The following is a 12,482-nucleotide window of genomic DNA, read 5'->3' as shown; positions in this document are numbered from 1 at the left end:
GGAAAAGCTGAGAGAGGGAGCACGTAAAAGATAAGCACTGCAGCAGTCAACACATGGCCAAAGTATGTTAAAATAGAAAATAGGGAAATGTGTGTGTGTGTGTGTGTGTGTGTGTGTGTGTGTATATATATCTTGGCCTTCACCTGCTCCTGTACCTGTGAGAGCTGGTTTTGCTAGCTAACTGCTCTGTAAATAAATAGGTCTAATTGAGGGGAAGATTCCTGCCAACTGTGGGCTCAGTCTGTAGCTCATTGTCATGGCTGGAGTAAAGTACTGTATGTTGCAGGCCTGCATCCAAAGGGAAGATGCTGGAACATTTCTGTTCTGTCATCTGAATATTGCTGTAATACTGGACCATACACCAGACATGCATGACCTCTAAAATCTCTTACCTGTCCTTGAGTCAATACTTGAGTACATGACACACACCATCCTAGAGGACACTTATTGCAGAACACGACGGCTGTCCGAGGGCTTTCCCTGTATCCCTGCTATAGTATGGTACACCGCAGCTTTTTCCAGCCTTATTCATAGTCACAGTGGTATTCCTAATCGTTAGTAGGATGCCCTAGGCCTAGACTGCATTTGATAAACTTCTATTGACACACCATGTGTTTTTTTTTACATCAACATTCCAGTGAGGTGGGCGGAGGAGAGACGAGAACAGAGACAGAGAGAGGTACTCGGACTAGGTATCACACATGCACTCACACACGGGTCCCTCTCTTGTCGTTGACCTTCACTACCAATCAGATAACCCTGAACCCAGACCTTGCCCCCCCTTACATCCATACCAGTGACTTTTCTGTTGAAATAAGCCCCCTCCCCTGTCATATGCAGAGTAAATGTAATGAGAACAGTCAATCAGTCACATGTGAAGAGTTCTTCTCCATTCATCTCTATGGCATGGCAGGAAGGCTGGACAGACAAACAGCCTGTGTGTGCAGTTTGTCATGCGCCTGCAGAATACAAAACAACCAAACATTGCAGACACACGCAGACATGCTAAACATGTGCACTTTCACAGCCGAGTCATGTACAAGTACACCTTCTCTCACATTTCAAAATTGGCATGGTAACCAAACACACTGAAACCTGTACACATGTACTGTATGCACACACTCAAACACATACAGTTCCTTCAGAAAGAATTAATACCCCTTAACTTATTCCACATTTTGTTGTGTTACAGCCTGAATTCAAAATGGATTAAATAGATTCTCACCCATCTACACACAATACCTCATAATGACAAAGTGAAAACATATGTAGACATTATTGCAAATGTATTGAAAATGAAATACAGAATTATCTCATTTACACAAGTATTCACACCCCTGAGTCAAAACATGTTAGAATCACATTTGCCAGCAATTACAGCTCTGAGTATTTCTGCACAAGTCTGTATGAGCTTTGCACACCTGGATTGCACAATATTTCCACTTTTTTTTGTTTTGTTTTTTTGTTAATGATTCAAGCTCTGTCAAGTTGGTTGTTGCTCATCGCTAGACAGCCATTTTCAAGTCTTGCCTTAAGCCAAAACTGTAACTAGGCCACTCTGGAACATTCAATGTAATCTTGGTAAGCAACTCGTGTATATTTGGCCTTGCTTTATGTTATTGTCCTGCTGAAAGGGGAATTTGTCTCCAAGTGTCTGTTGGAAAGCAGACTGAACCAGGTTTTCCTCTAGGATTTTGCCTCAAATCAGTTTATTTGTATCCTAAAAACTGCCTAGTTCTTGCCCATAAAAAGCATACACATAACATGAAGCAGCCACCACCATGCTTGAAAATATGAATAGTGGTACTTGGATGTGCCCCAAACTTAACATTTTGTATTCAGGACATAAAGTTAATTTCTTTGGCACATGTTTTGCAGTTTTACTTTAGTGCCTTATTTACAAACAGAATGCATGTTTTGGAATATTTTAATTCTGTACAGGCTTCCATCTTTTCACTCTTATTTACTGTATGTTAGTATTGTGGAGTAACTACAATGCTGTTGATCCATCCCCAATTCTCCTATCACAGCCATTAAATTCTGGTGAAATGTCTGAGCAGTTTCCTTCCTCTCCAGCAACTGAGTTAGGAAGGATGGGGTATTGATAAACCATCCAAAGTGTAATTAATAACTTCACCATGCTCAAAAGGATAATCAATGTCTGCTTTTTTTTAAACCCATCTACCAATAGGTGCCCTTCTTTGCGAGGCATTGGAAAACCTCCCTGGTCTTTGTGCTTGAATCTGTGTTTGAAATTAACTGCTCAACTGAGGGACCTTACAGATAATTGTATGTGTGGGGTACAGAGATGAGGTAGTCATTCAAAAATAATGTTAAACAATAATATCGCATTGAGTCCATGCAACTTGTGACTTGTTAAGCACATTTTTACTCCTAAACTTATTTAGGCTTGACATAACAAAGGGGTTGAATACTTATTGACACAAGACATTTCAGCTTTTCATTTGTTATTAATCTGGAAACATTTCCAAAAACATAACTCCACTTTGACATTATGGGTAGGCCAGTGACTAAAGTCAAGGGGTGTGAATTCTTTCTGAGGGCACACACCCGTTTTCCCTCGGGTAAAATAAAAAAATAAGTTTCAATATTTGCCTTGAGGCGGTTTCTGGCCTGCGGTCTGGGCTAGTTAGCCAGTGTTTGTCTACTCCATACACTACCTCTTTAGGGAACATTGGCTTTATAGACTTTCTCAGATTCCACTCCATGGCTTGGAGGTAGGTGTGGCCCCTTACACACTGATCTTGGATCAGCTTGTCATACTCTAATCTCCTAAATGATTATGGTCAGTACTAAACTAAACTGACTTTAGATCACTTTGAGAGCTCTGTGACTCAAGGTAACAGGTATGCCCTTAATTCATGGATGTAACCAATCTGAATGAAAAGGGTTTCAGCACTGCTTGAGATGGCAACCATTCCTGTCTATTATAGTCTACTTCACTCAGCCAGAGCACAGATGTAATATAACGTTTTGCACTCACGTTTAGTTATGTTTTAAAACGCACCATCGGTGATTGGATATTGGTTTAAGTTCAGGTGACAATCACAGAATGATAATAAAAAATTATTGATAAAGAAAAAAGTTAAGTGAAAATGTAACCGTTCATGCTAGATAGACTGTCTCTCAAAATGAAAGTGAGCACTTCTGAAGTATGAAAGTGTAAATCCTTGAAGACTTACCGGTGACCTCTCAGTTTGAATAGACTCCGAGAACAAGATGATGAGCAGCACGAGACAGGTGAACGTGAAAACCAGCATAATGCCCAGGCGCGTGGCTCTGCTGGAGGTGTTGCGCGCACTTCTGTCTCTGTGGCAAAGCGCCATGCACAAATCGCCAGCCAATCCAGCCTTCGGTAGCACCGTTAACGCAATAAAGTTAAGGGCAGCTTTTTATCTTCTTTTCACTTTCAGCAGGCCATTTTGTTGGTAAGCGGCAGATCTCTTGACGAGTGTAACGACAAAACGGGTAGTTCCCAAATTGTTGCGCTTTACGCAAAACCGATGGCAGTGATGAATAATCAGAAATAGTTCACGGGGAAATGTCTTCAAAAACACACACTATAATTGTAAATATGGTTCTCTGTCATCCTGGATTTGAACGCAGACTACATGAGCATCAAGAACTCCCCTGTCAAATCCCTACCGTGGCTTTATCCCCAAGTAGCCAGCCCCTTTCCGTTCAACAATAACATGTGCGTAACTGCTGCACAACTGCTTGCCATACTTCAGGCCTACTTGTTCACAGTGGGCCATTGTATAAAAAGTAGTTATAGCAATACATAGTATTTTTTTTAACTTTTTTTAATCTAAATCTACTAGTGTTTTATAAAACGTTAATCGGCTAATTTGCTGAGGTTAAAACGGTCTACTCCTGGTGGTCCGTCTACTACTAGGCTACTGGTGGTCCTAAATCTCCCTCACGTGGACATAAACATGCAGACTAGGCAGCCCATAGGGCAAGCAGCTGATTTACACTTATCCTACCAGGAGGAAAAGACTATTTGCTTATTTAAGAGGTAGTATGAGTAGGCCCATTAACTGTCCAGAGTAAAATATTCCCAACAATAACATGTTTTACAGAGGAGGCATAGGCTATGCGTATATATATTTAGAAGTAGGCCTAGAGAAGGGGAAAAAAGACAACCAAGTCATAGTATTTTATAAGGAAACTTTATGTGTGCTTGTGAAATTCACTTTTAGACAGAAGGCTGTTTTGCAGTTTCCAGTACAGCAGATAAGGTTTGATATTAAAGAGTACAAAAAAAGAAGAAATCACAAATCCAAAGCTCAATGCTTTCCAACCTTGCAGGTAAAAGTACAAGCTTTTGGCCCAAGTCTTATTTTTTTTCCTCAGTCACTTTGGCTCTCATCCCTCTCCCCCTAAGCTCCTTGACCCCTCCCCTTTACAAATGTTAAAGAAATAAAACAAAAATGTCATGCACTTAATTTAGTCAATTAATTTCTTCAAATCAATTCCCACCATTTCTCTCTGAACTCTGTGATATTGGATATAGATGATTGCATAGATTGGTAGACAGTAATTTCCTTTTATTTAAGACATAATGGAATGTTTATTAAGACTCTGGCCCAATCCCTTTGCCCTTCTTTATGCTGGGTCCCTCCCCACCCTGCTGTATAGAGAAGACAGACAAGGAGATGGAGGGTTGCGAGGGAGCGAGAGACAGGGCTGTAGCCACTAACAGGCACATTTTTTGTTCTCCCATCGTTTCCAACTTCCTCGGGGAACTCTCTAAAGCGGTGTTCCTATAGAAACAATTCAGCCGATGGTAGTGGTGGGCCTTCACTTTGTCCATGTAAGCTTTACATGACCTCACATGCTGTGCTTCTAGGGGATATTTCTTAATATGTTCTTCAGTTGAAACTATAATAAATGAATAGATTGTGTGAACATGAGCACCTTATACGCCTCCGTGTCAAAGTGATATATCACAAAAGCAAAGTTTCATAAATGCCAACATGTTTATGTCATGTGATGGTTACATAGCTATAAAGGCCTCACATATACTTCCTTCAACTAAATTGTCACCATATCTTTAATATGACAGGATTCCATATTTGACCGTTGAAAAATAGCTTAATCCAAATGAAGACTCTCAGTAATTCAAACCTATCTACGGTACTCAATGTGTCAAACTGCTATTTATTTTTCTCCATTTGATGTTTTGCTTTTTAAAAAATGCCACTTTTTTTTGCCCTACAAGCCTGCGAAGAATATTCTGACTGTTGCGTACTGGAAAAATAAGTATGTACAGCACTGACACCACTTACTCACATTTGCTGGAGAAAAGAAAGAAAGAAACAGGAAAAGAAAAGCGTTGAGGTTAGATATCCGAGTTCCACTTATCCAGCAAAATGTGGTACGGGTACATGTCATTATTTTCTGTTCAACCCCCCGCCCCCCTCCCCTTCATATATCTCTGTGTTCTAATACGCAAACTCTCCTCCACCCCCCCCCCCCCCCCCCCCAGCAAGATAAAATAAAATAAACAAAAAAAGTAGTATAAGAATCAGAATAGCTCGTGCCCCCCCCCCCATCCCCAAGGCAGAGGGTGAAGGTGGGACTTGTGTTCCCATCCTGTCCTGACCCAGAAGTGCACCTGTGGTTGCTAGTTTTCACCCCATAACATGATGTGCATTTGATTGTAGTTGATCTGTGAACAAAGTAAGTTGAGGATAACAGGTTGCGACAGCCAACCAGTTTGAGATGAAAACCTGCACACTCAGGGGCACTGCAGGACCAGAATCTAGAGGGAGCAGTAGCGCTGTCCACTAATCACTTCCCAGGACCCTCCACCTGCAGCCCCTCCCTCTTCTACAGAGCCAATCAAACCACTTGCTTCAGACTCACTCCCCTCTTCTCCCAGTGACTGCAGGCTAGACCTAGAGGGGTGGAGAGTGTCTGCTCTGCATTGGGCCTGGCAAGCCTCTACGTACCCCCCCTTCCACCCCAAACCTCATCCCTTCCCCCTCGCCCCCCTGTGGTGTGCTCTTAGAGGTCACTCTCCCCGTAGAGGGCGGTGGAGAAGGACATGTAGTCGAGGGCTCCGGGCTTCGCGTCAGGGCCCGAGTAGGGCGCCATGCGGGCGATGCAGTACTCCGCCTGGTCTGGAGGCAGCTCACGTCTCAGCTCCTCAGCCATAATGAAGTTCTGACAGAGAGAGGGAACGAGATGGAGGGAGAGGGAAAGACAGAGGGACAGTGAATAACAGAGTGATAGTTTGCCTATTTCAGCAGTCTCAAGTAGCTGCAACACACATTCTCTCCCTCTCACACGAGCCCAACACCATTCCACCCCCACAAAACCCCTCACCTTGTCTGCAGCCAGGATCTTGAAGGAGGCGATGACCTGGTCGGCTGTGTCGGTGTCCGTGGTCTCCCGGGACATGAAGTCTATGAAGGCCTGGAAGGTGACCACGCCGCTGTTGTTGGGGTCCACTATGCCCATGATGCGGGCAAACTCAGCATCGCCCTGGAAACCACCACCACAGGAAGACACAGGTTAACCCAGACACACCAATAGCAAATCGAGGGCCTCATTGACCAATGACCAACCTCCAAGCAATATACCCACTAATTAATGAAACATTTAACTTATCCATTTGAGTTAAATTTGACAACATGCCTCAACGATAAAGGTTGTGTTAATATCTGCTAGGAGCAGGGTTAAGAGGGATTGTGTTACAAGAGACAGTTAACACACATTATGTTTACCATGTTACAGTAGCTACAACAATAAGGGTCTTACTCTAAAAACTCAAGACAGAGAGAGAGACGGAGAGAGTAGAAAAAGCAGAAGGCAGTACCAGGCTGTTTCCAGTGGCAACGAGCAGAGCGCGGTAATTGTCCATGTCCATCTGCCCTGTGCGCTTCTGTTCCCAGGGACCGAGAGATAGAGGAACAGATATGGAAGAAAAAGGAGAGCAATAGAGGGAGAGTAGATTCAAGGAGGAAGGAAAAGCACGAGAGGAGGAACCGATATAAGTATGGAAAGAGGAGGAACAAAGGAGGGGAGGTGCAGAGAGGTGAGTAATGTGAGGAGAATGGAAAAAAAGGAAACCGCAAAAACAGCTTTAAAAGAGAGAGTCAAATCAAGGTAATGCAGCAGCGCTGTTGGAGCCGAGGCTGAGGCTGGAGTGGAGGCCAGTGAGTGAGTGGGTGAGTGAAATGAGTGAATTACTGCACCGGCAAGTGAAGAGCCAGGCAGAGAGCACCACCCGCAGGTTGGACAGGGGAAACAGCAGCCCCTCTATCCTATGTTCTCGCCCCCCTGGCTTGTCTGTGCTCCTTACCGTTTTGTTATTCTCCACATCGTAGCCCAGGCTGATCAGGCACGCCTTGAACTCCTCAGCCATCAGGCCCCCGCTGTGGTCCTGTGAGGTCACCATCAGCCAATTACAGAGCACACCATGATGACGGAAGCCATGATGGAACAATCACAACACAGGGATGCCAGATGGGAGTGGTCAGGTGATGGGAACATGGCATGCAAAACGAGGGTGATGATGATGGACAGACATGGTGGGGACAGACAGACAAACAAACGGATGTTAGACGTTAAACAATGACAACAGCTTACGGGGAAATACATCCGTGATACTAGACAGGCACACCAGTGACAGTGAGGGGCCAGTTCTCCAAAGGAGAGCAAAGGCAAAGTGCTTAGGAACACATACTGTTTAACTGTGTCCCCTAAATATCTTTATGGGAATGACAAGTACTCAAAGATCACCATAGTGCTACTGAAAGAACAGCTTTGTCCCAAATGGCACCCTATTCCTTATAACCCTCAAATTCAAGCAGTGGACCTCAAAGTTCCACTGCTTTTCCCCGAACTGTTCCTCTAATCAGGGACTGCTTTAGACCTGGGACACCAGGTGTGTGTAGAACAGAAAACCAGCAGGCTCCGGACCTCATAGGGTAAGAGCTGAATGCCCCTGCCCTATATAGTGCACTACATTTGACCAGAGCCATATGGGTCCTGGTCAATAGCAGTGCACTATATAGGGAATATGGTGTCATTTGGGACACAGTCTCTGTCTTGATGTTGAGCCAAACCCAGCATGCATAAAGACAGTGAGGTGAAGTGATGAGGTACGCTGTTGTGGGATGGGTGAGGTGAACTCGGGGGTTACACAACCCCCCTCTCTCAGGGCGCTCCGCTCTACACAGCCCCAGCCACCTCCAACCCAGGGTGAAACACTACTAGTTCCACCTGTGAATGTCAACAAATAAGGAATAGGTTCGTCCTCACAAGTCTAGTCCATTTCTTAGTCCCACCTGAGTTTCCCTTCTGAAATAAGAGGGGGACTTAAGACTCGACACATACAGGAGATAAGTGTAAACACCTCTTCTAGAGTAAGACACTCAACTGCAAAAGCCGGTGGAAATAACAGCATTCTCGCAGACATTTTTTACGACGTTATTTTATACAAAAAGATGCCCCCCTGTTCCCTCTCGCCTGATCCCCCATGTTGACCCCCGGTGTTGACCCCTGACCTTGTCAAAGTGGTTGAAGGAAGTGCGGTACTCATGCAGCTGCTCCTGGCTGATGCCCTTGGCGTCGCGGGTCAGGATCTGGTTCTCGATCTCGTTGATGGTGCGGGCGATGGTGGTGAGGAGCTGCTCCCAGCCCACCCGCAGGTGCTGAGATGGAGGAATGGAGGGGGAGGGGGAAGAAACCGTATTGATTAAGGAAGAGAGATAGAAACGTAATATGTAGAACAGACGAACGGACAAAGGGCTCTAAAAGAGGGAGGACACCAGAAACCTCCAGGCTTTCATTGTAAATAACAACTGGTTCTCAACTGCCCCGCCTGGTCAAAGAAAATCGAAAAATAGAACAGACAATGAAAATCTGAAAAAAAAAGGATGGCGAAATATAGTGATCTATTCCACATAGAACCAACAGATAGTCGAGAGCAGGGCGGCAGCCCGAATGGCCCCCTATTCTCTACACAGTGCACTACTTTTTACCAGGCGTGGTCAAATGTAGTGCACTATAAAGGGAATAGGGGACCATTTGGGCTGCCCGGGGTGAACTGAAATGTTTGTTTTTGTGTAGCTACCTCCATGGTGTAGGCGGTGTATTTATTGTCGAAGATGAGGGCCTCCTGGATGAGCTGATGGTCTCCCTCCAGCTGGTCAATGTTGGGCTTGTACTCTATGATGCTCTGCTCATACTCTCTCAGGTTCACCAGCTGGTCCTCCAGAGTTCCATTCATCTCAATGGATATCCGTCCAATCTCCTACACACACACACACACATTCAAGGACCAGATCCCCAAAAGGCCAGAGCTGGCGTGTATTCACTAGGCACCAAACGTAAGAAAACAAGCTGAAACAGGTAGGGTCAACCTGGACGCTCAATTTTCTTCCCCGTCACAAAACATTTAGTGTTGAATGCCATAATGAACATGATCCAGGAGGCACAGAGCCAATAGAACTAATGCCACTAAGAGGGCTGGATCAATGTTATGTAGTATGGGTCGGCACAGTAAGGGTATGGCTCGGTTTCTTTACAGTACCTCCATTTTGGTCTGTATCCAGGGCCCGACGATGTTGGCCTGGGTGGCAAACTTGCGGCGCAGGTGGTCATTGGACTGCTGCTTGGCCAGCTCCTCCTGCAGGGCCTGGTCACGCTGGGGAACCAGCTGTTCCACCTACAAAACACCACATGGGGGCGCCAGTCAGCACAGCACACACTCATTCCCATAGTAGAAGCAATGCCACAAGGCTGAGGCTCACTCAGGGGACTGTTTTAGGTATTAACTAGCACGTGGAAACAGAAATAAATAAATATGGATTGAATTCAAACCGGCAAAAGCAGTAACTGCACACATCGCAAAGCATATATGAACATACAGCCACAGGTACACACCTTGTCCCACTTGTTGTCGATAGTCTTGGGTGTGATGGTGGTGTAGGGGTTGCCCCCGCTCAGCTTGATGCCGTTGTACTGGGCAATCTTCTGCACCTCCGCCTGAATAGCCTGGATGGCCTCCCGCTCCTTGTTGGCCTCAGGGAGGGTAGATTTGAACTGCTCATGGGCTGTGATGAGGCCCTGTAAGAGAGAGGAGAAAAATGAGAGATTGAAACGGAGAAAGAAACGAAGGAGAAGGATGGGAAATGAGGTGAAGGACAAAGTGAAAGGACAGATGAAGAGAGGGATCAGCATGGTATTACAGTGCATACCCATATAAGTCATGAACTCATGGATACCATGCGCGCAGTGTGAAGGAAGTTACCGGTAGCTTCACGAGCCAATCCTAAGTAGCGTTAGAGCTATGACTGGCAGTCTACAGGTACGGTAGTAATGCTACTGCTCATGTAGATTTCCAGTCATTCCCATTCATTCTAAATGTTCGTTACCCAGTATGAGACTAAATGACAACTTCATTGACAACCTACTGTTAACAGCACAGGTCATGATGATACATTGTGATAGTGGAGACCCTCTGGAGACGTAAAGCAGTAAACGGTTGGTGATGGTGTCCCCATGTCTTTTACCTGGATCTCTTCAATGTTGTGAACGATGAACATGTCCTGCAGGTCCTCCATGGCCCCCTCCATCCAGTTGTTGAAGGGTGCCGCCCTCTTGGCGTACTCCAGGTACAGCTCGTCAATGGACTCCAGCTGCTTCTCTGTCCTCTGTGGGGGGAGAGACTGGGGTCAGGTGCCTGCTGGGAACACTAGCATCTATGTGACAGGGATTCAACATGAGAAACAGAAGTGGGGTAAGGGAACCCTGGTAGAAAGTCTGTGTGTATGTGTGCTTGTTTGTGTGTGCGTCTACCCATTTTCACAGTGTAAACGTGTCCTTGTAGTGTATGACTAGATGGGAGTGTGTGAAAGGTGGCTGGCTGGGGGGGGCGTACCTCCAGAGACTCCCTGCGGCTCTGGGTGAGAGACCCCAGGGCATCCCACTGCTCACAGATCTTCTGACAGCGGGCGTTCACCCTGGGGGAGTCGTAGTAGTCCAGCTCACTGAGGCACAGGGAACACACACGTGGACTTATTATCTTTCTACATGAGTCCTACTCAACCTAACCACAATCTCCATCTTTTCATTCTTCTGGATTATTTCTCCATTCATCTCTTCCTCCTGACTCTTTCCGTTCTCCAATCCACCATCAGTCCCCTCCCACAATCTCCCATCCCTTTTCACCCCCCCATATCTCATTTACTCCCTCCATCCCATCCCTCCCTCCTTTTCTCCCGCTCACTTGAGTTCCTGTGCGATGGCAGCGATCTGCTCCACGCGGTCCTGGTGGGCGGCCAGGTCAGACTCAAACGCCTCGTGTTTCCTCAGCAGAGCCTTGACCTCCGACAGGCTGGCTGTCTCATAGTCCTTCTGGGTCAGCATGGCCTCCTTACCTGGGGTGGGAGGGAAGGGTTAAAGACGGTAAGCTTCAAGATATCCAAACCAACTCACTCAAACCCATACTTCCTCATTATCAATATGGTCAAAGCTCCACCTAGTACTTTGAGATCTATAGGGAGCAGTGGCACCGACAAGTGTCTAGGTACAGTTGCAAAATTGCAGTAAACTTTCCCCAAATTCTAACTTTTTCCAGAAATCCCAGTTGGAAGAGTCCCTGGAGGGGGGAACAAGCAGCAAATCCAGAATCCCTCAACCAGGATATCCGGGAAAACCTGGGAATTTTGGGAAAGTCACTGGAATTTTGCGACCCTACGCCAGAGTGAGGGTGAGGGATCAGTGTAGCCTGTACAGTAACTAGTGAGTGTCTCCATACCATCGGTCCAGGACTCGTGGATGGTGGCTTTCTGACGGAACTTCTCGGCCAGGTGGTCGAGTCTCTCCAGGCGACGAATCTCGTTGAGCATCCACTCCTCGTAGCCCTTCTCCGCCCCCTCCAGGTTGTGCCATGACCCATTGATATCCTGCAGCCAGGGAGAGGACACTGATCCACCGTACAGCAGAAAGAACACTACACTGTGTAACAGCATTATACCCTCTAGCGCAATTTATATGTAGATGTATTTGGTGATATGTATGTCTTTTTAAACTAATCACAAACCAATTTCCCATTGTGGGACAACAACGTGAACCACTACTATAATGATCTAAATAAGAATGAAATAATACAGGATAGCTTTAGGATGGCCAGGTGAATTGTCCAATAGATATGGATGGCATCATTGGTACAACTGCTCTACATGTCGAAACAGTCTCTGTTTCTGCTTCTAAATGTCTCTAATAGTGAGAGAGTGAGTGTCCATGCGTCCGTCCGCCAGTCCCACTCACCGACACCATGCGTCCCTCGGAGGGCATGAAGGCGGGCCTGTTGCTCAGCCTCAGCTTGGTCTGCAGGGTGTTGAAGTTGATCTCCAGCTGACACTTCTCCTGCACCTTGGGGGGCTTGTGGACGCGGCGGTAGCCCCGGAAGTCCTCCAGCTTCTGCTGCATCTCGGCCATGG

General features: G+C 46.0%; 1 protein-coding gene across 2 annotated transcripts in view; it reads right to left on the bottom strand.

Moving 5' to 3' along the window:
* Positions 1–5,525: 5,525 nt before the first annotated feature.
* Positions 5,526–12,482, bottom strand: part of LOC120018314 (alpha-actinin-4-like) — a 41,648-nt gene continuing 34,691 nt past the window's right edge. Inside the window, exons 10-21 of one of the 2 annotated variants that reach the window (XM_038961443.1) lie at positions 12,310–12,482; positions 11,798–11,945; positions 11,267–11,417; positions 10,919–11,027; positions 10,551–10,691; positions 9,922–10,104; positions 9,569–9,703; positions 9,110–9,289; positions 8,541–8,687; positions 7,334–7,414; positions 6,355–6,513; positions 5,526–6,192 (exon numbers count right to left, since the gene is read on the bottom strand). The exon at positions 12,310–12,482 is cut by the window's right edge and continues 58 nt beyond it. In XM_038961443.1, coding sequence (XP_038817371.1) covers positions 6,034–6,192; positions 6,355–6,513; positions 7,334–7,414; positions 8,541–8,687; positions 9,110–9,289; positions 9,569–9,703; positions 9,922–10,104; positions 10,551–10,691; positions 10,919–11,027; positions 11,267–11,417; positions 11,798–11,945; positions 12,310–12,482 — 1,766 coding nt within the window. In that variant the 3' untranslated portion in view covers positions 5,526–6,033. The remainder of the gene's footprint in view (positions 6,193–6,354; positions 6,514–7,333; positions 7,415–8,540; positions 8,688–9,109; positions 9,290–9,568; positions 9,704–9,921; positions 10,105–10,550; positions 10,692–10,918; positions 11,028–11,266; positions 11,418–11,797; positions 11,946–12,309) is intronic. The other variant, XM_038961442.1, reaches the window with a different exon arrangement.

The sequence above is a fragment of the Salvelinus namaycush genome, chromosome 23 (assembly GCF_016432855.1).
Source record: "Salvelinus namaycush isolate Seneca chromosome 23, SaNama_1.0, whole genome shotgun sequence".
In the NCBI taxonomy this organism is placed as follows: domain Eukaryota; kingdom Metazoa; phylum Chordata; class Actinopteri; order Salmoniformes; family Salmonidae; genus Salvelinus; species Salvelinus namaycush.
Note: the sequence above shows the minus strand (reverse complement) of the source record. Positions and strands in the feature narration are given on the sequence as shown.